General features: G+C 41.9%; 1 protein-coding gene across 1 annotated transcript; it reads left to right on the forward strand.

Annotated features, from left to right (window-relative positions):
- Positions 1 to 11,436: 11,436 nt before the first annotated feature.
- On the forward strand, positions 11,437 to 18,994 carry LOC310775176 (lithostathine-1-like). Its single transcript, XM_083635273.1, has 7 exons — positions 11,437 to 11,522; positions 11,899 to 11,963; positions 12,369 to 12,407; positions 14,351 to 14,451; positions 16,352 to 16,498; positions 17,080 to 17,182; positions 17,836 to 18,994. The coding sequence occupies exons 2-7, from the start codon at positions 11,900 to 11,902 to the stop codon at positions 17,910 to 17,912; spliced, it is 531 nt and encodes a 176-aa protein (XP_083491399.1). The 5' UTR covers positions 11,437 to 11,522; position 11,899; the 3' UTR covers positions 17,913 to 18,994.
- The last annotated feature ends 6,615 nt before the right edge of the window (positions 18,995 to 25,609 follow it).

Consider the following 25,609-nt stretch of genomic DNA (forward strand, 5'->3'; position numbering starts at 1 on the left):
AGAAATTCCATCAAGACATTCCTGAGATATCGCGTTAACAAGCTTGAAAATGCCATTTGAGAGGTCACAGTGACCTTGACCTTTGATAACCTAAATGGAATCAGTTCATCGGAATCAGTTCATCCTTGCGTCCAAGTCGATGTTTGAGCCAAATCAGAAGAAATTATATCAAGCCGTTCTTGAGATATTGCGTTAACGAACTTGGGAATGGCGTTCGTGAGGTCACAGTGACCTTGAAGTTTCACCACCAAAATGTAATCAGTTCATCCTTGAGGCCAAGTTAATGTTTGAGGCAAATTTGATGAAATTCCGTCAAGGCATTCCTGAGATATGGCGTTACCAAGCTTGAAAATGGCATTGGAGAGGTCACAGTGACCTTGACCTTTGATCACCAAAATGTAATCCGTTCATCCTTGCGCCCAAGTCGACGTTTGAGCCAAATTGGCAGAAATTCCATCAAGCCATTCTTGAGATATCGCTTTAACTAACTTGGGAATGGCATTCTTGAGGTCACAGTGACCTTGACCTTTGACCACCAAAATCTAATCAGTTCATGCTTGAGTCCAAGTCGATGTTTGAGGCAAATTTGATGAAATTCCGTCAAGGCATTCCTGAGATATCGCGTTAACAAGCTTGAAAATGGCGTTCGAGAGGTCATAGTGACCTTGGCCTTTAACCTTTGACCACCAAAATCGAATCAGTTCATCCTTGAGTCCAAGTCGATGTTTGAGGCAAATCTGATGAAATTCTGTCAAGGCATTCGTGAGATATCGCGTTAACAAGCTGGAAAATGGCGTTTGAGAGGTCACAGTGACCTTGGCCTTTGACCACCAATATCTAATCAGTTCATCCTTGAGTCTAAGTCGATGTTTGAGGCAAATTTGATGAAATTCCGTCAAGGCGTTCCTCAGATATCGCGTTAACGAACATCGTATGTACGGACAACCCGGATCCATAATGCCTCCGGCCTGGCTATCGCCGGCGGAGGCATAAAAATGGATGATATTGGTGTCATACAAGAGCTGTGACGTACACCTTTCTGAGTTGGTCTGTCATGAAATTTTGTAAGCACTTATTGTATGTCCGGGAACCCTGTCATGCAAGTTTGCCCATACATATTATTTTCCTAAAACTATTCATAGGTCTGAAAAAAAGGCACCAGCAGCGGCAAAAAAAAGGAGAATATGGATTTGGAAGATTGGATCAAGTCTATTGGAAATCACTTTTGGTGGGCCTGCAACACATGTGGCGGCGATGAAACGGTGAGGCCTTTTAGTTGCCAGGTTCAAACTCTGTGACTTCACGTGATTGATTGATTGATGTCATGGTTTAGCAGGCTAGTCCTTTTCTATTGCTTTTTTTTTCAAACTAACATCCCAGGGTTCTCTATGTTCAATGTAAGATTATATTTTTGAAATTACAGAAACTGAGACGGATATGGACCTCAATCTTGCATCACATATGTGGTGTCCACCGCTTGGAAGAGAACGGGCAGGACTACAGGTGTCTTCATGATGACATCAATGAAGACACCCAGAGAAAGAAGAAGTGGCTGGTGAAGGGATGTGCAGCTTACAATGCTCTAAAGATCATTGTGATGGACAAGACCCTCCTGAAGGACCTGAGTCACATGACCTTGTTCAAACACACAGGTAAGCACTATACACTGCATCATAACGACATAGATTTTATGTATGTCCTGCATTCATGAGTACTAGTAGACAGCTACTAGTAATGCCATGTGGGGGTGTGAGGATGTGCGAGTGACAACCACAGTAACACTGGAGCTAACATAGTCTAACAATGTGTGGAAAGATTGTGATATAGCCTAAGTTCTGTTATTTCAGGGGAGCTGGAGGTTTACCACAGCTCTATGCTGAAGTATGCAGAGAAGAGGAGGCACATACACATCCATGCAGGCCTGGGCTGCGTTCCATTACCCATACTTGTACTTCTTTCTTTTAGTATGTACTGCCGCTGCCCTCACAAAGTATGGAGTGTAGTGTGCAGCATGCATGCAAAATGCATACTATTGGGACACACTACATCTGTCGTCACGTGAGCTTCCTGAACTCCGACCTCTTGCTCACTTCCGCCGACGTCCGCAGCGCCACATTTTTTTTTTATTTTATTTTTTTTATTCAATAAACAAAGTCTGGCAATAACAAAGGGTACATTATACAAAAAATTCAGACTAAGCATTTACAAAATTGGAACAGACAATCAAATAAACAACAAAATAAAATAAATAAAGCAAAAACATTAAGTCAGAGTTCTAAACAGGAATCAAGATATGCATGTTTTGGTACACACTCCATGCTTGTTTGGTTTTAACATATTTCAAGGCTTTCTTAAAGTTAATTATCTCATTCATGAATACTAAGAACAGGGGTCTGGCAGTTTGAAATCGACATCTTTGAATAAATTGTTTAGCCATAATAATTAAACTATTGTACATCATTTCAATTTGTTTATCTTTCATTATAACTCCAAATTTAATATCATTATATTCTAAATTGGGCGATTGAGGGTCTTTTTCAGATATCCAATTTTGAAACAAATCCCAAAAGATCTAGAGTAATTACAAACAAAAAACAGATGCTCTACAGTCTCAATATCAGAATCACAAAATCTACAGTTGTTCATATCAAGGTTAAATCTTTGTCTCAGAAACTCATTACATGGATAAATATCATTCATTACTTTAAAGTGAGTGTCTTTAGCTTTGGGTGGGATGGGGAGAGTGAGGTATCTAGTTCGAATTCTAATTCTTATCTCTTCAGGATAATCTTTTAACAGATTTTTCCTTTTTATTGGTAAAGGAAAGATTACAGAAGTAAGAGAACTTCTTAGAAATTTGTTTGTGCATTTTTTCTCCTTAAATTTGATACCGTCAATACACAGTGAAGGTAGCTGTGGAACGAAAACATTATACAGCAACATCCCTTTAACTGTATTCACCATTGCTTGTGGAATTGCCTTAATAACCACCGAGTATTGTCTTTTTGTGCAATTCACATTGTATTTATCAATAAACGTATTATACTGGAGAAGATTACCATTTGAATCCATTAAATGCAAAATCGACCAAATACCTTTCTCCACCCAGTCACAGTAACACAAAGATTTTCTTTTAAATAAAATATGCCACATTTGAGTTTGTTTGTGCTCAAACCTGTCAAAATGCCTGGCGATCTAAATACATATTTGAGCAACAGCATCGCCTCTCGCCAAGCTCTCCAGAGACGTGCGCACCGTCGGAGGCTCCGGAGAGCTCTGTTGCTGTTATATTGTAATGTATGTTGTTGTTTCTAATAAACTGACGTGATGATACTTACATGCAGTCTCATTCTTAACAGTATAATAACGTGCATATTTCTGTCAGTGTTTTTATCATAGTTATTCACGTGTTCACGCCGTCATGGAGGTGGGCGTGGATTATATACGCAGCTCGGGGTCATCCCTATGTTCCCCGGGTCCTATGTTCCCCGCTTTTCCCAAATAGGGTCCTATGTTCCCCGCTATGTTCCCTGGGAGAGGTTAGGTTTTGGGTTAGGGTCTGGGGGAGGTTAGGTTTAGGCGTGGGGGGTGGGAGAGGTTAGGTTTTGGGTTAGGGTCTGGGGGAGGTTAGGTTTAGGGTTAGTGAAAAACGGGGAATATAGAACCCGGGGAACATAGACATGATCCCCGCAGCTCAGTCAGAGCGACGTAACTTCTGCTGCGCAAATTATTGTGGGGCAGATTGGCTGGCGCAGCATGCGTCGATCCATACTGCGAAATACGAGCTGATGTAGTACAACATCCTGGTACTCTTGGCATACTGCATCTGACATACTATGTATTGGGACATACTAATTCTTTTTTTTGCCTACTAAATAGCATGGAAGTATGGGTAATGGAACGCAGCTCAGGACTCAACTCAGCATAATGGACCACAACTACAATGTTGGCCGGGAACATGCTACTACCATTGAGGGTGAGAACATAAAGTCATCATTGCTATTTGGGAGTAACAGAATGTAACAGAGTCGTTGGTGGAACAACATACACCACGTTTCTAATGCTGATGCTCATGAAAGGTAAATTTACTCTTACAGCCATGGTCATAACCCCTGACGATTCCCTAATGTTTCCCCTGCAATTTGTTACTAGTGCTCACCCATCTGTCTCTCTCCCTGTCTATGCTTTGTTTGTGTATCTAGGCATCGTGCACTCTCTTTCTCCATCTCCTGGTTCAGCTCATCCTGCTCTCCTGGCTGTCTGCTCATCTGCTGCTCATCATCCCCGGGTCTTCCTTTCTTGGCCGGCTTGTTGGTGCAGTTGACATTGTAACTACACTCATAGGCTATTCCAGTTTAGATTCTGTCTCCTTCAACACACACACACACACACACACACACACACACACACACACACACACACACACACACACACACACACACACACACACACACCTAAACAAGACACATGCACACACACTCACACACCCACCCCACACATGCACAGTAGATTTGTTTCTATTGTACTGTTTTTCAATGTGCCCCCCCCTTTTTTTTTTTTATACATACGTATATTATATTTTTGATTATAAACCTACTGTATTATAACTGTCTTATGATGGGGCCCTCTAGTATACAAATTTCACAGGTGTGTACTTGCACATCAGAATAGTAAATGCCATGAATCTTTGATTGTTGCAAAGACATGAGTATTATTTGTAAATAAATCAAGATTTGATCACATAAAGTTTAACTTTATTTATAACTTGTAGCTTTACATTTTTGGTTGATCGCACCAGAGAAATAGTTTTCTATGTGATGATTGTTTGATGTCCAAAAATTAAAAAAGATCCAGTGCATCTTGATTTTCTTTGAAGCCAATGTACTGTCCATTTGGGGATGGATATGCATTTCTAATTGTATCCACAACACATGATGGTAACACCACTCTGTTGCACCAAGCTGTTCTCGTCTCAGGGCCCACTCCAGTACAACCCGGTAAGCAACCAGCCTGAATTGCCTGAAACAGAACAAAAAGAAACAAATGTTTTACACGGTTGTTATTACATAAAATAATATGCAGTATACCACTGTCATTATTGTGTCAAAAAAAGTTTAGGCTACATAATAGGATGGTTTCCCATATGCCTCCTACAATGTGATGTTATTTCCCATAATATATGGGGTATATATCTTATTTATATGGGATCTATCGTAAGAACAGTGTGATAAATCAAAAACTATCAAATTATATGAGTTACTATCTATTGATATGTGCTGTGCTCCCACAATAAGTGTAGTAGAAATTTCGGGTGGGAACATGTAGGCTAACTAGGCATTTGTAGTCTATATTGTAACGTTTCATATCAGCTGGAGGTGGTGAGATATAGCCTTGCCAGTTACAAAATAGGTAGACCTAGAACAAAGACAAAACACTTACTTTGGAGACAACTCGTCATCTGGCCCCTCTGGTCTGGGACGTTTCCCCCAATTTATCTTTGGAATGGTGAAAAAAGTCTGCAAGACACCAGGATTCAGTAAGGCAGCATAGTCTGGGTGGATTCAGTAAGGCAGCATACTCTGGGTGGATTCAGTAAGGCAGCATACTCTGGGTGGTTGGTGAGGCAGACTGTATCTGAGGCGTCCTCTGCTTCTGAAAGATTGGCAAGTTGCGTTGCTACCAGGTTCCACTCATAGCAGCAGTAGCTCTCAGGCTCTGTGGGCATGGGCTTACAGTTTACACATCTGCACCACCAGGTAGATTGCAATCGTTCTCTTTCATCGGCTACTCCATCTTGGCCAGCTGTTTCCACATCAGCTTGTCTTTCTCTTTCTGCCCGTTCAATCAATCTCTGCAAAAGTTCCTCCTCGGTATACTCTGGTTCATAGAGGTATCCTCTTGTCACCATGGTGAACGGCATATCGTCGTCGCTATCAAAATCACTCATATTTTATTTATCGTATTGTATTTGTTGTGTCTTCTTCAACAACAAACACGAAAAATGATCCAGATCCCAACTGATCTGCAGAGTAATCCAGCGCCGCGGCTCTGTGCAGGCGTTTAGCGGAGGAATACGGTAGTTGTATGGTTGGGAGAAAAAGTAGTGCCGAATGAGACGGCTGTTTGGCGGAAAAGTAAAGCCCTGAAAATTGTCAAAATACAGCGGACATGTACAGAGATATCGATTTGTTTAGGTGGCCGTTGTTTTAGGTGGCTAAATTACGTTTTAGTTCTTGGCCCCATTTACTAGAGAGAAAGAGCTGTGGAGGCTGCTGCTTCAGAGTGCTGGGTCTCGATACACGGTGTGCTCAGCGTCCAGAACACTGTACCTATTTCAGTTAATGTATGGAACTAGCTGATAGGACCCCACTTCAAACAAACCGAACTATCCCTTTAAAAGCAGGTAGCGTTGGAGTGAACCTAACTTCACCGTGGTGCAAAACCCCTCTCTTCAAATTCAGCGTTTGTTTTGGTCAGAGCCTTGATGACAAGAGAGAAGAACGGAGCGGGGGAGAAAGAGAGAGCAGTGCTGCGCCTGCGCTCTCAATCACTTGAAAAAGACGAGGTTCCAGAACGGGGCAGCTCTGTAAACTACATATAAACTACAGTTGAATAGACTCACTCCACTTTACAGGTCCGGTACCATGTAACTACATATGACCTACAGTTGAACAGACTCACTCCACTTTACAGGTCCGGTACCATGTAACTACATATGACCTACAGTTGAACAGACTCACTCCACTTTACAGGTCCGGTACCATGTAACTACATATGAACTACAGTTGAACAGTCTCACTCCACTTTACACTCCACTTTACAGGTCTGTTACAATGTAACTACATATGAACTACAGTTGAACAGACTCACTCCATTTTACAGGTCTGTTACAATGTAACTACATATGAACTACAGTTGAACAGACTCACTCCGTAATTTAGAACTATTGGTAATTACTGTGTAATTACATTTGGTGTTCATGTGTAATTACAAATAGTTCATATGTAACTAGGGTACCTGTAAAATAAAGGGTTACCGAAGAATTTAACAAAAGTAGCAGCTTGAGCTTCCCTTTTTCTGGTTTTTGCAGTCTCAACCAAAACAATCTCAACATATTTGAACAATTTAACAGCTTTACACCTCCTCTTCTGTTCTGAGAGTAGATGACTTTCTGACTAGGAATATTCATATTTAACCTGACTAGTTGATGACTAATTTCACAAAGAACACATCCTTGTTTCAACAGACTAGCTAACCAAGAATACATTCATATTGAACCAAACTACCTGTCTGAACTCATTCAAACTAAACCAGGCAAGGTGACCAACAATTCAACCAGACTGCAGCCTGTGGAGAGTTAGTTGAACTGGGTAGGGGGGCGGGAGACTGCGGTCAACTGAGCCGTCGTTTGCGAAACCACTGTCAAGCCAACCGCCACTTGGTTTTTGATGCGCGTCTATTCGTGCTGTAATGGTACCGCTGCTTCACCGGTGTTCGGAGCGGGCTAAAAAGTCGAGTGTCACAATTCAGCGATCCTTTCTCACATTTACTTTACCACACTAGATCGACATTACAACAAACATAGTGTATTGAATGATTGTTGTTGAATATGTCACAAAAGTCCTACCTTATTGACCGATCGTAGCAAAAATTATTTAGCCCCCTTCCTAACCTAGCATGACATGATTGATGCCAATGGATGCATTCGGGTCTTGTAGTTTCATATCATATGAGAACACACCAGTATCTTCATTCTAGCATTAAGAATGAGCCAGCTACAGCCACTGAAAGACAGTATAAGTCTAGCATTAAGAATGAGCCAGCTACAGCCTCTGAAAGACAGTATAAGTCTAGCATTAAGAATGAGCCAGCTACAGCCTCTGGAAGACAGTATACGTCTAGCATTAAGAATAGGGCGGCTGTGGCTCAGGAGGTAGAGCGGGTCGTCCACTAATCAGAAGGTTGGTGGTTCGATCCCCAGCTCCTCCAGTCCACATGTCGAAGTGTCCTTGGGCAAGACACTGAAACCCGAATTGCGCCCGATGGCTGTGCCAGTACCTTGCGTGGCAACTTTCCGCCTTCGGTGTGTGAATGGGTGAATGTAGGCACATTGTAAAGCGCTTTCGATAAAAGCGCTATATAAATGCAGTCCATTTACCATTACCATTTACCAAGAATGAGCCAGCTACAGCCTCTGAAAGACAGTATAAGTCTAGCATTAAGAATGAGCCAGCTACAGCCTCTGAAAGACAGTATAAGTCAGCAGGGACCGCCGTCGGATTGGTAAGATTAATAATATTTATATAGTATAACGTGAAATCTTATTTTGGTTCAGCTATAGTCAGCAAGAAGTCCATTATGAGCATAACAGCCAAATTAGAACATGTTCCAAATCACTAGTCCATATAAAAGCCTTGCCTCCAGACCTGAGTGAGGATAGCTGAATTACCTGATGGGATGTATTGGATGATTTTTTTCCCATTACACATAATTTGTCCTCATTTAGCATCTTATTGAAATAGGTTTTATGTATTTCAAAGCTTTCAAACTGACATGAAATGCTTTCACAACACGCAGTGATGAAGAAGTTAACTGTTTCACAACCTTGTTATCTAAAATGCCTCATTGTTATGGCTTTCAAAACATTGCAGAGAAAGGTGATACATTTCCTGTGCATAACTGTCAAACATCAAATGGTCCATTGTCAATAAAGTCACATGGTCACAGTGATGTTGCAGGCTGAGAAGAACTCATACCGGTGGTGACGGTCTGAACCATGGCCTACAATCAAATACACTTTAAAGACGGTGGGCCCTATCATTGCAAAAGCGGTAATTTAACTTTTGCGCAGGTTTAACGCTGCGCGCAATGCAAATTGTGGGCGTGCACAAGCGCATGCCTGTTATAATTGTACTGGACATGCATGGGGTAGGTGTGCCACATGCCAAACCAGCCGTTTCGGCGCAAAATGTGGGGACAGATGGCATTCTCCCATTGTCAGCATGCACGCAATTACTTTGCTAAGAGCTTTGGAAAGCACCTCTTACGTGCTAAAATACCCAGCTGCGCTTGAGCGCACCATAATCTCCATGCTGCGCTGCGCAGTGCAGAGTAATTCCTTTTGGATATGTCATTATGCATGGATGTGCCACGCCAGGACATCAAATTCTACTGCTAAAATTGGGTATTAGCAGATAATTCAGTGAGGCAATAAACTATAATTCACTGAGAAACTTTTATCACATCGCAAAGAGGGGTTAATGCAAATGAATTGAGAAAACTTGTTGGACAATGAATATTGTAGCCTACTTGCAATAGGCTATTTAAAATAAAATAAACTGGCACTAATCAGTGCTGTTACCGCTAAATCAGGCAATGACCGACGCACCTGTTCCTCCATCCATCCCGGTGGTAAAAAAAACTTCACATACCTGGGGATAGACATCAGAAGCGTCATGCCCATTGTAACTGAGGGGGCAATTGCCCCCCCTCAGATTTTTGAGAGGGGATTTTTTTTTTTTTTAATAAACATAGGCTATAATATTATAGGCTGTGTATCGTAGTTGAAACATAGTTTCAAGTTGACGTTTGTTTATGTTTGTAGATAAAACAAAAACATAAATACTGTATAGGCTACATACAGTACAACACAAAAGGCTGTTATTTACCCTTTGTCGCCACCTGGTGAGTAAATATATATGTAACTAAAACCATTAAAATTGACAACCGGCCCGCAACTTTTTTGCCCATGTATCTACTGGTCCTTGGCACAAAAAAGGTTGGGAACCCGTGCTCTAGAGGACACTAGATGAGACTAAGGCCTTGGCCACACTGATCTGTCAGAAAATGGACAGAATTATTGAACGGACAGATGTCTGTCCGATGCATGAGAACTGAGTCTACGTCAAACCCCTCGCCGTAAGCGCCAGGGCTGCTGCGCGGCCAGCGAGCCGGCCTGCGCAGCCTGCGTGCAGCTCCTTGGAAATGTGACTCGATGCAAATTACATGAACAGCGCGAGTATAATATAATGTAGATCATGTGCAGATAACTGGAGAGAAGTATATGCACTACATTCTCCCCTTGGACTAACTTCTAGTCACTGAAATCCTAGTGAAATCACACAATTTTACTCATTTTGCTGGGGAATCCCTTATAGCCTCGTTCACCGCCTCGTCTTCTTTGAAAAGTTTAAACAAATCTCGGAACGCCTCCTCTCGAGACCTCGACTCTGATTGGCTAAACGGACAGTGACTATCCGACCATCCGACCATCCGATACGTCCATCCAGAAAAAGTTCATCCCTCTTCAACTTTCTGTCCATCAAAACGTATGCAAATTTTCTGGATATGTACGCTTCTGAGTGCTCCACGGACAGTCGGACAGTTGTCATTGAAAATGAATGGAAGTGAACAGAGAAATGAACGCACACGGACAGACACCACGGATCAGTGTGGCCAAGGCCTAATGGAAGATAAAAGATTTCTACCTTCTGGAAAGGCAATACCAGCCAAAATAAACATTGTGTTACATTGCTTTGAAACGTGTGGTTTCCCTTTTTTGTCAAGTCCATTGAGCCTGGGCAGTGGCAATGTACTTAGTCTGGTGATTATGGATATTTCCAGGAGGCTGTGGAGTTTGGAAAATAGCCTTATGGTTACACCTGCTCAGTCTGTTAATTTAAAATGAGATATTCCTCTAAATCTGGCTTCCAACCCCCCAAAAATTCCAGTGTTCGCCCCCTCAGATTGTTGACTTGCATGACGCCCCTGATAGACATCCTCGATTCAAATGAGAGTCACACATAACTTTGGAAACACACTGAACAAAATTACTTCTGATTTAGATAGATGGTCCTCCCTCCCCAACTCACTCCGAGTTGGGTACAGTAGTGAGCAGAGTATCTTTAATCAAGAATAACATTATACCAAGAGTTAATTTCTACAGTTCAATGTTGCCCCTTCCTCCTCCAACTCATAGGATAAGTTACAAACTGCTGTAACAAAGGAAGAAAAAAAATCTGATTTTTCTGTCAGATTTAATTGTGACAAACTGGGTCTCAGCCCAGTTATTTTATTTTGTATCCGGGTGCACCTGCTCTACTATGAATCACCTCATTCAATGGAAAGGAATTACTTCAAAAATGTCCCCATTCTCTCGGGTGGAGTTGCACAATCTCTACAACCCAGTTTCAGAGAAATTAGGTGATTCATAGTAGATCGGGTGCCTTTGTGGACTGACTCAGGGCTCTTGCGGGTTGCGATTAGATCCATTTTGTTTCCACATAGCCCTAAATTACAAAATACAATGACTGTGTATGTCCAGAAAAATACTACCCACAAATTGAGGAAATCAACCAAAAGGAGACCACCCATAAACCAAGCCAGCCTCGTCCATATAAATATGGGTAGACTCAGCTCTCAACTGTCAGAAGCCAAGCTTTACATAACCTGGAGATCTCACACTCTTCACTTTGCTGTCTTTGACAACAGCCTTTTAACGTCGACTCTCAATCTGTGGAAAGGTAAGAAGAAAATATTCCAACATCATTTCTCTAATATGAGGAAGACCTTGTCCTTGGTATCCATCCAAGTAAGGACATTCAATATATTTTGTGATTTGTCAGAATTATTTAGTTGGAAGTTCTATTGTAAGTATAAAATAGGAAATAACTAAATAACTAAATCAATCAATAAATGAATGAATTAACTAATTAATTAATAAATACATACATACATACATACATACATACATACATACATACATACATACATACATACATGTACATACATACTTCACAAAATGTTCCTGAACCAACATTCCTGAACCCCCCCCTTCATATTATTGTAGTTAAGTGAGTTTTTGAAATGTGTCTGATTTAGTTTGGTTCTTGTTTCGAGGATGAAGTGTGCTGTGGCCTTCGCTGTGCTGATGCTGGTTGTCCTCATGGTTGATCCTGGGGAAGGTGAGTAAATTTCAGTTTTGGAACATGTATGACTTTATACAATGTATAAAGTGAAATGTAAAACTATAGAAAGATAAAGTTATTAAGTGGATTACATAAAGTAAGGAATGCATTCTATATCATGCAACAACATAACCTTTGTTTACTTGCATTTATTCATGCCAGTATAAATGCGGTGTGCACAATGTTTAATTTAGTCCTGGTAGCAGTCTAATGTCGTTATAAAGCACTGCATTGCATGTCCTTTAACAAAACATGCAAAATGGAAAGAGAGCTTCATTAATATATAAATTATTTCAAAATTAAATCAAAATGATAAAATGGAGGAACAACGTTAGGATACTGATTTGCTCTGATGTCATGTGTTCATAAACATTTATGTCTTTTTGTCTTTGTTAAATTTAGGTTCCCCCTTATTGGACTTATTGGAACAAGTCCACTCACGTAAGTCCCAAGTCATTTGGTCCAAGTCTCAAGCAAGCCCCAAGTCATTTTGTTTTGGGCAAGTCAAGTCAAGTCAAGTCACAGGTTTTGTCAAGTCAAGTCAAGTCCTTAGTTAAGGCAAGGCAAGTCCCAAGTCAAGTCACTTTTTCCCCCACGCCCGAGATACTGCAGTCTTACCTTGCTTTATAAAGAAAAAAGAAATGGTATTAATACTTGTCTAATAGTGATATTTCTGGCCAATTTACAGTATCTAACCTGTTCAAAAATGAATTTAATTTGTATAATCATTGATATTCAGTGAAATAAATGTAATCAAACAAAAGTCAAATAACTTTATAAATAAAATTATTTCAATAACTGCTTCAAAATCACAATCCTCCACGTCAGTTTTCAACAGTGACAGCCAGACTAAAATGTAATCAAACAAAAACAAATAACTTTAACAATCAAAACATAATACTGTATAAAAAGGATTAAATTAACATTTCCTCTCAATCACTGTTAAACATTGAAACACTGACAGCCAGACTACAACATCAAACTTTCTTAGATTCCACCCCTGTCCCGTCTGCCCAGTGCTGCCAACTCTTTTCCAAGCAAAGTCACTATTGGTACAGAAAGTCTCTAGAAAACAAACAAAAACACGTGTCAGCGTAGCCGTTGTAACAATCATTGACTTGTGACTTGGTTGTAATATTAAGTGCTGACAGATTCGGCATACACTATTACAAGCAAGCAAACCCTTTCCTGCTGCTCTGTCAGTGGATGGGGAGAAGGGAGAGGAGAAGCGCTGTGTCTGTGTTGGTCAGGCAGGCAGAGACAAGAAGAGAGAGAGAGAAAACCTGCACCCACACCAATTCAAATCTGTTGGATTCAACTGGATTCAACACATTAACATTGCTTCCCATATTCAGAAAGAGTCACCAGATTTGTCGCTAGTGGCTTTTGAGAAATAAAGTCATCACGGGGGTCTGAAAAGTAGCTAAATATAGTGACAAAGTCGCCAAGTTGGCAACACTGCATCTGCCTCTTTGCAGAATAGCTCAGCCCAGATTGCTCTGTCTCAGCCGTGTGCAGTCAGTGTCACTAGGCTTGTTTGGGTTGACTGCCGCCTCGCCTGGAAAGCAGACGAGAGCAGGCGAGTGCAGTCAGGTGAGGCGTCAACAAGTCGAACACCCCAGACTGCACACTCACTGCTGCTTTTCTTCTTCTACAGTTTTGTTTAACAGCGGTTTGTAAACAAATTAAAAGATGCACACTCACTGCTCAAATGACCCAGCCCTTCAGATTACCTATTTTTTATTTCAATGTAGGCATTACAGGTGGTATTTATGTAAAATATGTGACAGCTTGGAATAAGATATAAAATTGAAGTTTCTACATTTCACTGTGGGTTTGTGATGCACCTGTGTTGAACCAATGGGCGCTCAGCTTGATGCGTTTCTCGTCATCCTCTGTCATCCGCAGTCGGGCGCAGTTGGTGGGGAGCAACTGCGGCGCCTCGCTCCAAATCTGCGCCCGCCTCGCTCTCACGAGAGTCCCGTAGCTCACGCAGTCGGAGCAAGTCGGACAACTTTTCTAACCATCATGCAACTGCGCAGCAAGGCGCTTGTCGAATCTGCTCAGAACTTGCTCATCTCAAACAAGCCTACTGATGATCCTCTCACTGTGAGAGGAGCGTGATTGACAGCCAGTCATCCAATCACGACAATGCCATAAGGAGGAGCATGACTGAATGACAATTTGTCATTGGATGACTCAGTCATGCTCCTCCTTATGGCATTGTCATCTCACCTGTTAACAAGGACGCCTAAATTAAACTGCCATAGTGCTGCGTTACCGTGAGATTGGTGTATGGTGTGAACGAGGGGTAACATCCTCTCTCCCTCTCTCTGTCTCTCTCTGTGTGTGTGTCTCTCTCTCCCCCCCTCCCTTTACAACAGGTTTCGCCCAATGCCCCGGTCGCCCTGGTTGGTCTGTGATTGGGGATAGGTGTGTAAAGTACTTCGATGACGATGACGGAAGTGACTTTAGACATGCAGTGGTAAGAGGAAATACTGTGTGTGTGTTGGATTGCTGTGAGCACAAACTACATTGGTTTGAATCTATTAGTTTATATCGTTGCATCAAGTAAAACTCCACATGGCACAAGTTAGTTTCTGGATTGGTTGGGTGGGTCTAAAATAGGGATGCAACGATATGAAGTTTCCCGGTGCGGTCTCTACCAAAATATCATGGTATACGATATTTCACACCATTTCCCCTGCCATCCCCCCTTTTTATGCCTCCGCCGGCGATAGCCAGGCCGGAGGCATTATGGATCTGGGTTGTCCGTACGTACGTACGTACGTCCGTCCGATGTTCGTTAACGTGGTATCTGATGAACGCCTTGACGGAATTTGCCTCAAACATCGACTTAGAATCAAGGACTGATTAGATTTTGGTGGTCAAAGGCCAAGGTCACTGTGACCTCTCGAACGCCATTTTTAAGCTTGTTATGAAATTTGCCTCAAACATCACCTTGGACTAAAATTTTGGTGGTCAAAGGCCAAGGTCACTGTGACCTCTCGAACGCCATTTTTAAGCTTGTTAACACAATATCTCAGGAATGCCTTGACGGAGTTTCATCAAATTTGCCTCAAACATCGACTTGGACTCAAGGATGAACTGATTAGATTTGCGTGGTCAAAGGTCAAGGTCACTGTGACCTCACGAATGCATTCCCAAGATCATTAAAGCGATATCTCAAGAATGCCTTGATGGAATTTCATCAAATTTGCCTGATGGAATTTCTTCCAATTTGGCTCAAACGTCGACTTGGGCGCAAGGATGAACGGATTACATTTTGGTGATCAAAGGTCAAAGGTCAAGGTCACTGTGACCTCTCCAACGCCATTTTCAAGCTTGTTCTGTTGTGTTTCTTTTTTCTATGTTTGACAGGCCAATGTCTCAAACATAGACTGACATCACAGAATGTTGTGAAGAGTACATGGCTATATGAGGGATCAGCCGAGCAGCATTTTGATAAACAAACCATGTCACTGGGTGGCAACGGCAATGGAACCCTATGGAGCCTGAGTTTGAGCGGCTGACCGTGTTTACAATTAGATTTTGGTGGTCAAAGTTCAAGGTTACTGTGTCATCATGACCGCTTGTTTCCTGTTCGTTAACCTGATATCTCAGGAATGCCTTGATGGAATTTCATCTAATTTGCCTCAAACGTCCACTTGGGACTCAAGGATGAACTGATTACATTTTGGTGGTCAAAGGTCAAGGTCACTGTGACCTCTCGAACGCCATTTTCAAGCTCGGTAACGCCATATTTCAGTAACACCTTGACAAAATTTCTTCATATTTGGCTCAAACGTCAAAGTCTGGACAGACATGCATGTCGACTGCTCACTTGTTGGGCGGAGGCATATATCCACGGTGCGGTCGTTCTAGTTTTTAATTAAACATACTATCGCCCATCGGGAAGAAAAAAGTATTTTACTTTGAAGAAAAATATTGCTTGAACTGAAACTGAAAGTAGTGACTACATTTACACAAGGGTTGTCCATTATGAACTTATTTGTAGTGGCGTGCCATGCATATTGCGCAACATATCGTGGGCACGGTATTTCAGGGAAAGCTTATGGTAACCGTATATCGTTACATACAGTAGTCTGAAATCACTTACTGCAGCTTGAAGTTTGATAATCGGTGGCTACTATAACAGCTCTACTGTCGCTCCTGCCACCACTTTTTCTAAGTTTTAGTAGAATCATAGGTATTGTAAGGCAGTTATTAATGAATGGTGTAAGCAAAGGTTTTAAGCACATCCAGTCCTTTAAAAACACACTGAAATACTTTGTACTTTTGGGTGGTGTTACCTGCTGTATTTAACACTTTTACTTGACATTTTGTTGAATTTCTCTCTGCATCTGTCTTTCTCTGACCCACAGCTGAACTGCAGGGGTGTGGACGCCTATCTAATTTCAGTATGCGACAAGGAAACGAATGACAACCTGCAGGAGTATATTCAGGAGTCCGCTGTAGAGGAAACTGCGATCTGGATAGGAGGCTTCACCGTCGACTCAAACACCGCATTGGTAAGGCCCTGAATGACTGAGCTCAAATTAACTGGTAATGTACTACTCTTAGACCTGTTTATCTAGCCTGGTTAAAACCATCCGGATCTCCATGACCTCACACATTCTGTTTAGTTTCAGTCTGGACTTCCAGACGTCCACTACAATTTAGGTGGGCTGGAGTACTTATACCTTGATAGACAACTCCTTCAGCCAATCCAAATCCACTTGGAAGAACGGCGAGAAACTCCACTGGTGCATACTCTTGTTTAATGTTGTCATTGAGTCTATTTCTGCAATAATTGCACCTACGGCTGTGTTTACTCTACTAATGTTAATATTAACGTTGCTTCGGGAGATGCCATTACTGTTTGCCCTGATTGGCCCGGTTACGTTGTCATTTAACGAAATCGATGTGGGCGGCTGGAAGTCCAGACTGATCCATAGAGCCAAAGCGAATGTGACGTGATCAGGATGGTTTTAAACAGGCTATATCATCCATGTTCGTATTCAGTTTTGTCTGTAAATCCCTTTCTATATTCCTAGTCCATTCCCACCTCTGTCGCTCTGTCCCTTCTTCTCCATGTCTGTGTCTCTTTCAGGCTGTAGAGTACTTGTACATTGACGGGGAGATCCCACATTGGTACAACTGGTACGACAACAACCCTACGGCAGCTGGGCGCTGCGTCCTCATGAACGAACAAGGTGAGTGAGTGGAGTTTGGAGGTGGCGAAAGACGAGGCAGGCTGAGAACAGGCAAAAAAACACATATTTATGTTTGGTTTCCAGGGACTTTAACTTGACAACATAAACCTTTCAAATTGCCCCTAGCTTACTTCCTGTTGCAGTGATTGCTAGTCCAATAACTGACATGAAATACGTTAGGTTTCAAACTGTTCCCTAGCAACACAATTCCATGAAAACGGTCTATAGAAGACCGTTGCTATGAACGTGTTCTGATAGACTGGAGGACCACGTCCAGTCATATCAATCCACAGCAAGAAGTCCGGTAAATTTCATGGTTGCTTAGCACATCACCCTGTTAGGGTTTATTTCGTGATAATGGCCGGCTCGTAATGTTACATTATCCCTTCCTCATCTACTGTGGGTGGGTTTCATACCATGACTGACCAAACGGTTCAGACATATTTAGAAACAGGATAGACCACATAACATTTCACTCTGACCAAAACATAAAGGAAATTGTGGATTTAAAGAAAATATCTTTTCTGTTTTTTTAAGTTTTGGTCCATGAAATTTTCTATGTTAAGTAATTATACACTATATGCAAAAATATTGAAATGTAGTTTCACTGAATGCTGACACACCTTACCTTATCTTTATTTCATTATCTTCAGGGCTTGGCAAGTGGAGCACTGGCCAGTGTGAAGCCAAATATCCCTACGTGTGTGCTTCTAAACTAACACTGAAATGAGTAGAAGGTGGAAGATTGTGTTGAACAGTGACAGATCAGCAGTCTATTGCTTAGAGCTTGCCTTCTCCAGTTGTCTTAATATCACTGCAACCAGCCCTGAACTAGACCAAACCTTTGATTTACACCTTGGTTGACAATAATTGTCCTGTTTAAAATGTAACTTGCATGTGATGCTCTACAGTGATTACTTTTATGACATTCACACAAAATGTTTGACTTCTAACATGATGTTGCCTGTATCTTTTCCATGTTTGATTAACAAAACGACCTAGAACAGCAAGCAGTCAGAACTCGAATGTTGCGTAAATGCAAACATAACTTAACCTCCAATATTTTTAATCAGATCAATTATTATTATTATTATTATTATTATTATTATTATTATTATTATGATGATGATGATGATGATGATGATGATGATGATGATGTATCCCAATGTCAGGATTTGCGGTCATGATGTGCCTTCGGCTGCTTAACGCTGCTTTGTGAGAAAATAGAAAATTATCTTCAAACATCAGGGCCTTTTCGCTTAGCCCTTGAGGGAGACGGACGCTTTCTCTGCTCGCTCTCTCCACCCCTCCTCTATCAGCTCCCGCTGCCCCTACCTAACCCCCCCCACCCCCCCCCCCACCCCCCTTTTACCCTACCTAGCCCCCCCCCCCCTTTTTTTTTCTTTTTTAACCCAGCCGTCAGTATTGGAGTAGTTTCGGACTGTAATCCCTGTACTTTTTTCAACAAATGGATTGTACCTGTATAATATTGAAGTGTGCCTTGTTACTCGTTCAAAACAGTAATAATGTTTCATGTTCCATGTTGCAAATCTGAGTATATTTAGAAACCATTACTGCCGGCTGCATATATGTATGTATGTATGTATTGTTTGTGTGTATTGTATTGTATGTAGGTATGTCCACGTATGTCCTGTTTGTTTTGGGGACTACGGATGGAAATTAGCCTCGTGCCATGTGCAACGTGTTCGAGCCTCGTGCTCGAGTCTCGTGCTAAATCCGGCAATTTTTACACTCTGATTATGTTCTTTGTGTCCATTAATTTTGCACTGTCCCGTCTAAATAAACAAATCAACTGTCAACTATCATCTCTTGTATTCTGTCTCTGATTTCATGGCAGTCTCCAAAGGTTTCAAAGACAGGTTTATATAAAACTCTGTTGGGACATGTTTAAACTCATGTCAAGTCAAGTCAAGTCAAGTTTATTTGTATAGCACATTTCATACACAGAGGCAATTCAAAGTGCTTCACATAAAATGGTTGACAGGAAAATAAAAGAAAAGAAGAGAGTAAAACGGACATTTAAAAGCATCACAACAAAACTTAGAAAAAAAAAGAGTATAAAAAGTGTATTACAGGAAAATAAACGAAAAGAAGAAATAAAATGGACATTTAAAAGCATCACAACAAAACTTTAAAAAAAAAAGAGTATAAAAAAGTGCAATAGGCAGCAGGCGCAGCAGTTGCAGAAAGAGCTAAAACTTATAGAGGACTCATTGGGTTTGCATAGTAGCTGTCAGCAGTTAAAAGCGACGGTAAACATAAAAGTCTTTAGTCTATTTTTAAAAGTAAGTAAGGTTGGGGCAGATCTGAGGTCTTCAGGCAATTTGTTCCAGCTAGCAGAAGCATAGTGGGTAAATGCAGCCTTCCCGTGATTTGATTTGATCCTAGGGACAGTTAATAAGCTGGACCCTGTTGACCTAAGAGTTCTAGAGGGTTCGTAGCGTGGGAGCAATTCAGCTATGTATTTTGGGCCTAGGCCATTAAGTGATTTATAGACTAATAACAGTATTTTAAAATCTATTCTCTGACACACTGGCAACCAATGTAAGGACTTAAGAACTGGAGTGATATGATCAGCTTTCTTAGTCTTCGTTAGTACTCTAGCAGCAGCATTCTGAATGAGTTGAAGTTGCCTAAGTTCTTTTTTGGAGAGACCAGAAAAAAGGCTATTGCAGTAGTCTAACCTACTATAAATGAAGGCGTGAATTAGTTTTTCTAGATCCTGTCTGGACATGTATCCCCTAATTCTTGCTATATTTTTAAGATGATAAAAAGCAGATTTTCTAATTGACTTAATGTGGGAGTTAAAGTTGAGATCGGAATCAATAATAACTCCAAGATTTTTGACTTGATCCTTAGGCTTCAGGGATCGAGACTCAAGGCATGCAGTGATTTTAAGCTCATGTCAGTTTTTCACATTCATGATATGTTTTTCACATTCATGACATATTATGTCAACAATAGCTTGTGCAGCCAACCTTTTAAAATGTAAGTCAGATTTGTCAAAGTGCCACTGAAGCAAATTTGGGGAGAGCTCTCCAAATTCCTTAAAGGGCCCATATTTTTCTAATATAATGTATTATTATTTTATTGTTGGCCTCCAGTAGAGTAACTTATTGCATCATTCATAGTTCAAAAAACTCATTGTTTATCTTGTACTGGCTCTCACTGCCCCCTTCAGTTCACCCTCTGTCTGAAACGCTCTGTTTTAGGTCCTGTCCCTGAACCCCCACCCTCCGGGAAATACTCCAGGCGGTCAACGCGAGGAAGTTTTTGTTTGCAAACCTCTGACCAGAGAGCTCGCGCTGTAGAAGTGAGTCTGTCTGTCTGTCTGTCAGATAGACAGACGCCTAAACCTAACCTCCCCCAGACCCTAACCCTACCTCTCCCACCCCCACGCCTAAACATAATGTCGGCATAGCGGGCGGACCCCGGGGCGTAACGTTACGGCGGCCGCGGTACGTGATGCCCTGCTCGGCCAGCCGCCGAAGGAAGTGTCCCAGCACAGCCCGGGCCGAGCGGAGCTGTAGATAGCTAGGGGGATGTTGATATATCAATTGATAGCTTGCTTGTTACCTCCAAGTCACGTTTGTTATCGATGATCAAATTCGTTTTGACAATCCCTTGCTCGTTTATATAATTGTTTTACAGCTCCCCGCCCTGCCCGGGGAGCTTCACACTATTGTTGTCATATTCAAGCCACAAAAGAACAGCTAATGTAGCTAGTTAGCTAACTTCCCAAATGCTTGTGACTATAAGTGTGCCTCTCCTCAGGGACGTGCACAGAACATTAGAGGGGCAGGGGCTCAAATTCATAAAAGGCCACTAAATTTGAGGCAATTTGAAGGCCAATTTAGGGGTATAACTAATTTTAAATATTCCGATTTTAACCAGATTTAGAGGAATATCTCATTTTAGGATGAGACTTTGACAAACATACATACCTGATTCACGTTGACTGACTGATATATCTGTCAGACTGTGTGCGCCTGTGCTGCTGCTGTCCGTCTGCATGGTTGCTCTGGCTGAGTGGAGTGCGCACTGCTGAAGTGGGTGGGGACGGGCCACGTGCGTTTTTGGGTTGGTGCCTTCAGGGGCGGTTTAGAAAAACACTGCTCCATGCAGAGGCCTATTACAAATGGTGCATTCAAGGCCAAGAGAGCTCGGAAAAGGCATTTCTCTTTGAATGCTGCCTTCAGTGATGGCATGGAAAGGGCAATTTCCATACAAAACATCGTTAGAAATGCATTCATGGTCAGGAAAGGGCACTTTTTATTTTATTTTTTCATGTGTCTGAGCTGTTTGTTTTGTTCATGTGTTGTTGGAATGAAAATGAAAAATGTATTATAATAAAAAAAAAGAAAAAAAAAAGAAAAAAAAAGGTCACTTTTTACAGACTGAAAAAAAGGCAGGGGCTCAAGCCCCCTTTCATGTCTATGTGTGCACGTGCCTGCCTCTCCTAGCAAAGGCTACACGGACCAAACCAAAATGAGGACTTGGAGAAGTCGGCAAGTTGGACTAACGTTACAAGTTCTGAAAATGTGTGCCTTCGTCATTTATTGGTTGTTCATGTCTATGAAAGGCAGCTGTGCTGCTAGGCTAATAGCAAGTGCTAACGTTACCCAGCCGGCGGTAAGTAACGTTAGCGCTTCCTAGCTCCTAGGTACAACCGATGCTGGAATGAGACACATATTTTCAGAACTTACCACTTCAGTCCTACATCCTGGCTCACTTCCAAGTCGTCTCCTTGTTTTTGCGGTCTGAAATCCATTATTCCATGAGACTACTGTTGTAGACAGCCAGGTTGGAGAGAGCCTGGTGACGCGGGGTTAGGTTGACAAGTCGGCAGTGTACTGGAGCAGTCAGAACAGGGAAGGGAGGGGCAGGGGGGACGGGTGAAGGCTATGGTGCGCGCGCACTGCCGGCCCGAGCTAGGCTTGTCATCACCATGGTAACAAGTCCTACCTGACGTCACTAGAACTATTGCTCTCACACAAATCCATGTCCTCTCGTCTACGAGACTTCATGGGGGGGAGGGGGGGTTCATGGCCGCGCTGATACCAGCGGTGGAAATGGGCCATAAGAGTGCCTGTACCAACAATGAGGGTCGAGACAACTATATTTTAGTAATCTGGCTGTGGATATAAGGATATAAACAAAAAAACACTCATCTGAAGTCTTTTATGCAAAATCAGTCACCCTGGTAAATCAAAAGGACTGAGCACTAACTCAATTCAACCCATGGACATAAGTAGGCTACTACTCACTTGTACATATAGGCACCAATATATGTTTTGTTCTGTTGTTTTTGTTTCTGATATTGTAATATTTTGTTCAAAACACCTTTGATCAGTATTGATAGCATTTCACATTTATGGAGAGCATTGATGCATAGACTGGCTATTACCCGTATCAATGGGAATGGGTTCTACTCTATTTGTCTAATTGTTTCATATTCCATATTGGTAGTCTACTTACTATGCAAAGTAGAGTGCTATAGATAGATTCAATCATAAATCTGAGTATTACAATGTGTTTCTAAAACTGAAAAACCATAAAATGGACACCGAGTTTACTAAAAGCATCAACAGTTATGGTAAAACTCACATTCAGGTAGCCACCATCTTGGGAATATGCAGATTACGGGTCCACACACATCTTTTTCGGACAGTGGTCATATTGGATTTGGCCGCCATGGTGACCCCGGGGGTCACCGGCTCGGGCACTCTGGCTCAATTATTAGAGCATGCCCTGGGCTAATTCTGGGCAAAATCTGGTGCTTTTAGACTTGATTTGCATGAACTTAGCCTCAAATGTCCCGCAACTATTATGTTTTGCATGATGTTATAAATTGAGTGATAACACACATTTAGCTACCATTGGTGCAATTCTCTCACATATTTTCTAACTCTAGAGATGTATACCCTGCCAAAAATCAATATGAGCATTATTCCCAACCCTTCTGGCCCATGGACTAATATGTAGATAGATTTCTTTTGCAAGATTTTGAGAGTAAATTAGACACTTTTTTCAAATGTTTTTTTTAGTTTTACTATACCAAACCTGTTCAATCATTAAAACAACGCTCTCAATCAATTCCTCATGCAGAAATCATACAGAAAAGGGGTGTACGGCAACCATTTTAGGGCATCCTCGTCAGTCAGAGTATAGGCTATCGTTCCTCAGTCTAAAGCGTTGTCAGTTGTCATGTCTCCTATAGTAAACCGTCGAGTGTGCTCTGAAACACCTTCAGTCCTCACACGAAAACGCTGTCATTCCTCCTGCCTCACTAAAAACGTTGTCGATCCTCCTGCAGACTAGCTGTCAGACATCACTCAAACTAGCTGTCAGGCATCACTCCTCACGTCTCACACAAAAACGTTGTCGATCCTCCTGCAGACTAGTTGTCAGACATCACTCAAACTAGCTGTCAGGCATCACGCCTCACACAAAAACGTTGTCGATCGTCCTGCAGACTAGTTGTCAGACATCACTCAAACTAGCTGTCAGGCATCACTCCTCACGTCTCACACAAAAACGTTGTCGATCCTCCTGCAGACTAGTTGTCAGACATCACTCAAACTAGCTGTCAGGCATCACGCCTCACACAAAAACGTTGTCGATCGTCCTGCAGACTAGTTGTCAGACATCACTCAAACTAGCTGTCAGGCATCACTCCTCACGTCTCACACAAAAACGTTGTCGATCGTCCTGCAGACTAGTTGTCAAGCATCACTCAAACTAGCTGTCAGGCATCACATGAAAACGCTGTCATTCGTTGTTTTTGGTTGTTCTTCTGTGTGGGGAAAGAATGCCTGTGAAGTTAGCAACAATTTTTTTACAACTTTTTACTACACTTCCGGTTGAATGCTTTTGCCTTTCAAAATAAAAGCATGCGTTTTTTTTATATTTACAATAGATTAAAGTAGTAATCTATGAGACCCAATAGAATTAACATAGTAACACTAAGAGGAACATCTAGTTTAATTGACAATAGACTATATATATATTTAGATATATATATTTATATTTCTTGAAATTCTTTCAACACAAAGACCGGAAGGCTAAATTTGGACACATGTAAATTAAACATAAAAAGTTAAATGGCTTTAAGGTAGATTCCTAGGATACTTCTTTATTGAATGGGAAAGCTTATTTAATTATTTAATGGTAAACTGTTGTTCCATCAGGCATAATAATAATAATAATAATTCATTTATTTTATATAGCGCTTTTCCAGACCCAAAGACGCTTAACAGAGAACAAGAGACAAGCAACAGGGAACAAAACAGGCAACAGATACAAGTAACAGGCAACAGTTACAGGGAACAGGGCAGGTAGTATGGAGAAGCAGAGGGGAGGAAGATAACAGGAGGGAGGAAGAGGGGGGGGGATGGGTGATGGTTTGGAGCTATGGTTTGGAGGAGGTGGTCAGGGGTAGGGGAGGTTGTAGGCTTGGGAGAACAGGTAGGTTTTGAGTCGGGTTTTGAAAGTGGGGAGTGAGGGAGAGTCTCGGACGGTCTGGGGGAGGGAGTTCCAAAGTCGGGGTGCAGCGCGGGAGAAAGCACGGTCGCCGAAGGTTTTGAGTCTGGATGGGGGGATGGTGAGGGTGGCAGTAGAAGAGGATCGGAGTGTACGGGAGGGGCGATGGGGGATGAGGAGGTCAGTCAGGTAGGGGGGGGCTAGGCTGTGGAGGGCTTTGAAGGTGAGGAGGAGTAATTTGAAGTCAATGCGTTGCTTAACGGGGAGCCAGTGGAGAGAGTGGAGGACAGGGGTGATGTGATCGCGGGACCGGGTGTGAGTGAGCAGGCGAGCAGCTGAGTTTTGTACCATCTGGAGTCTATGGAGGGAACGGGAGGTGATGCCAGTGAGGAGGGAGTTGCAATAATCAAGGCGGGAGGAGATGAAGGCATGGATGAGGGATTGAGCAGCAGGGGGGGAGAGGCAGTGTCTGATTTTAGCGATGTTGCGGAGATGAAAGTATGAGGTTTTAACAACGGAGCTGACATGGGGATCGAAGGAGAGGGTGGGGTCCAGGATGAAACCAAGGTATAAGATATATATATAAGGCATAAGATATAAGGCATAAGATATCCAAACAATGTAGGGTGTGTGCAGAAAACATTTGACTTCTACAATAGCCTTGGTTATGGCCTCTTGGAAGACATCCAAAGAATAGCAAGTAGAGGTGATGCACATTAAGCAAAATGGAAGGTTTTGGTCTTGTGAAAAGTTATTAGCAAAATTTAGATACACAAGTGTCTTGTTGATGACCACCAAACATAACCAGCAGCCTAAGGACATGTTGAGGAGCTGAGCCATCGGTGTAAGACAGGGGTGGCGAAACTTTTTTGGTTGAGCCACAAACAGAAAATATAAGCAGTCATGGGCTAAACAATATAAAGC

Source organism: Poromitra crassiceps (genome assembly GCF_964638095.1).
Source record: "Poromitra crassiceps genome assembly, chromosome: 4".
NCBI classification, from domain to species: Eukaryota; Metazoa; Chordata; class Actinopteri; order Beryciformes; family Melamphaidae; genus Poromitra; species Poromitra crassiceps.

Excerpts from the sequence above, each read along its gene's own strand:
- LOC310775176 (XM_083635273.1), top strand. The coding sequence starts at position 11,900 with ATGAAGTGTGCTGTGGCCTTCGCTGTGCTGATGCTGGTTGTCCTCATG. Across the intron at positions 11,964-12,368 it reads CATGGTTGATCCTGGGGAAG|GTTCCCCCTTATTGGACTTA; the intron begins GTGAGTAAATTT and ends TGTTAAATTTAG. Across the intron at positions 17,183-17,835 it reads CGTCCTCATGAACGAACAAG|GGCTTGGCAAGTGGAGCACT; the intron begins GTGAGTGAGTGG and ends CATTATCTTCAG.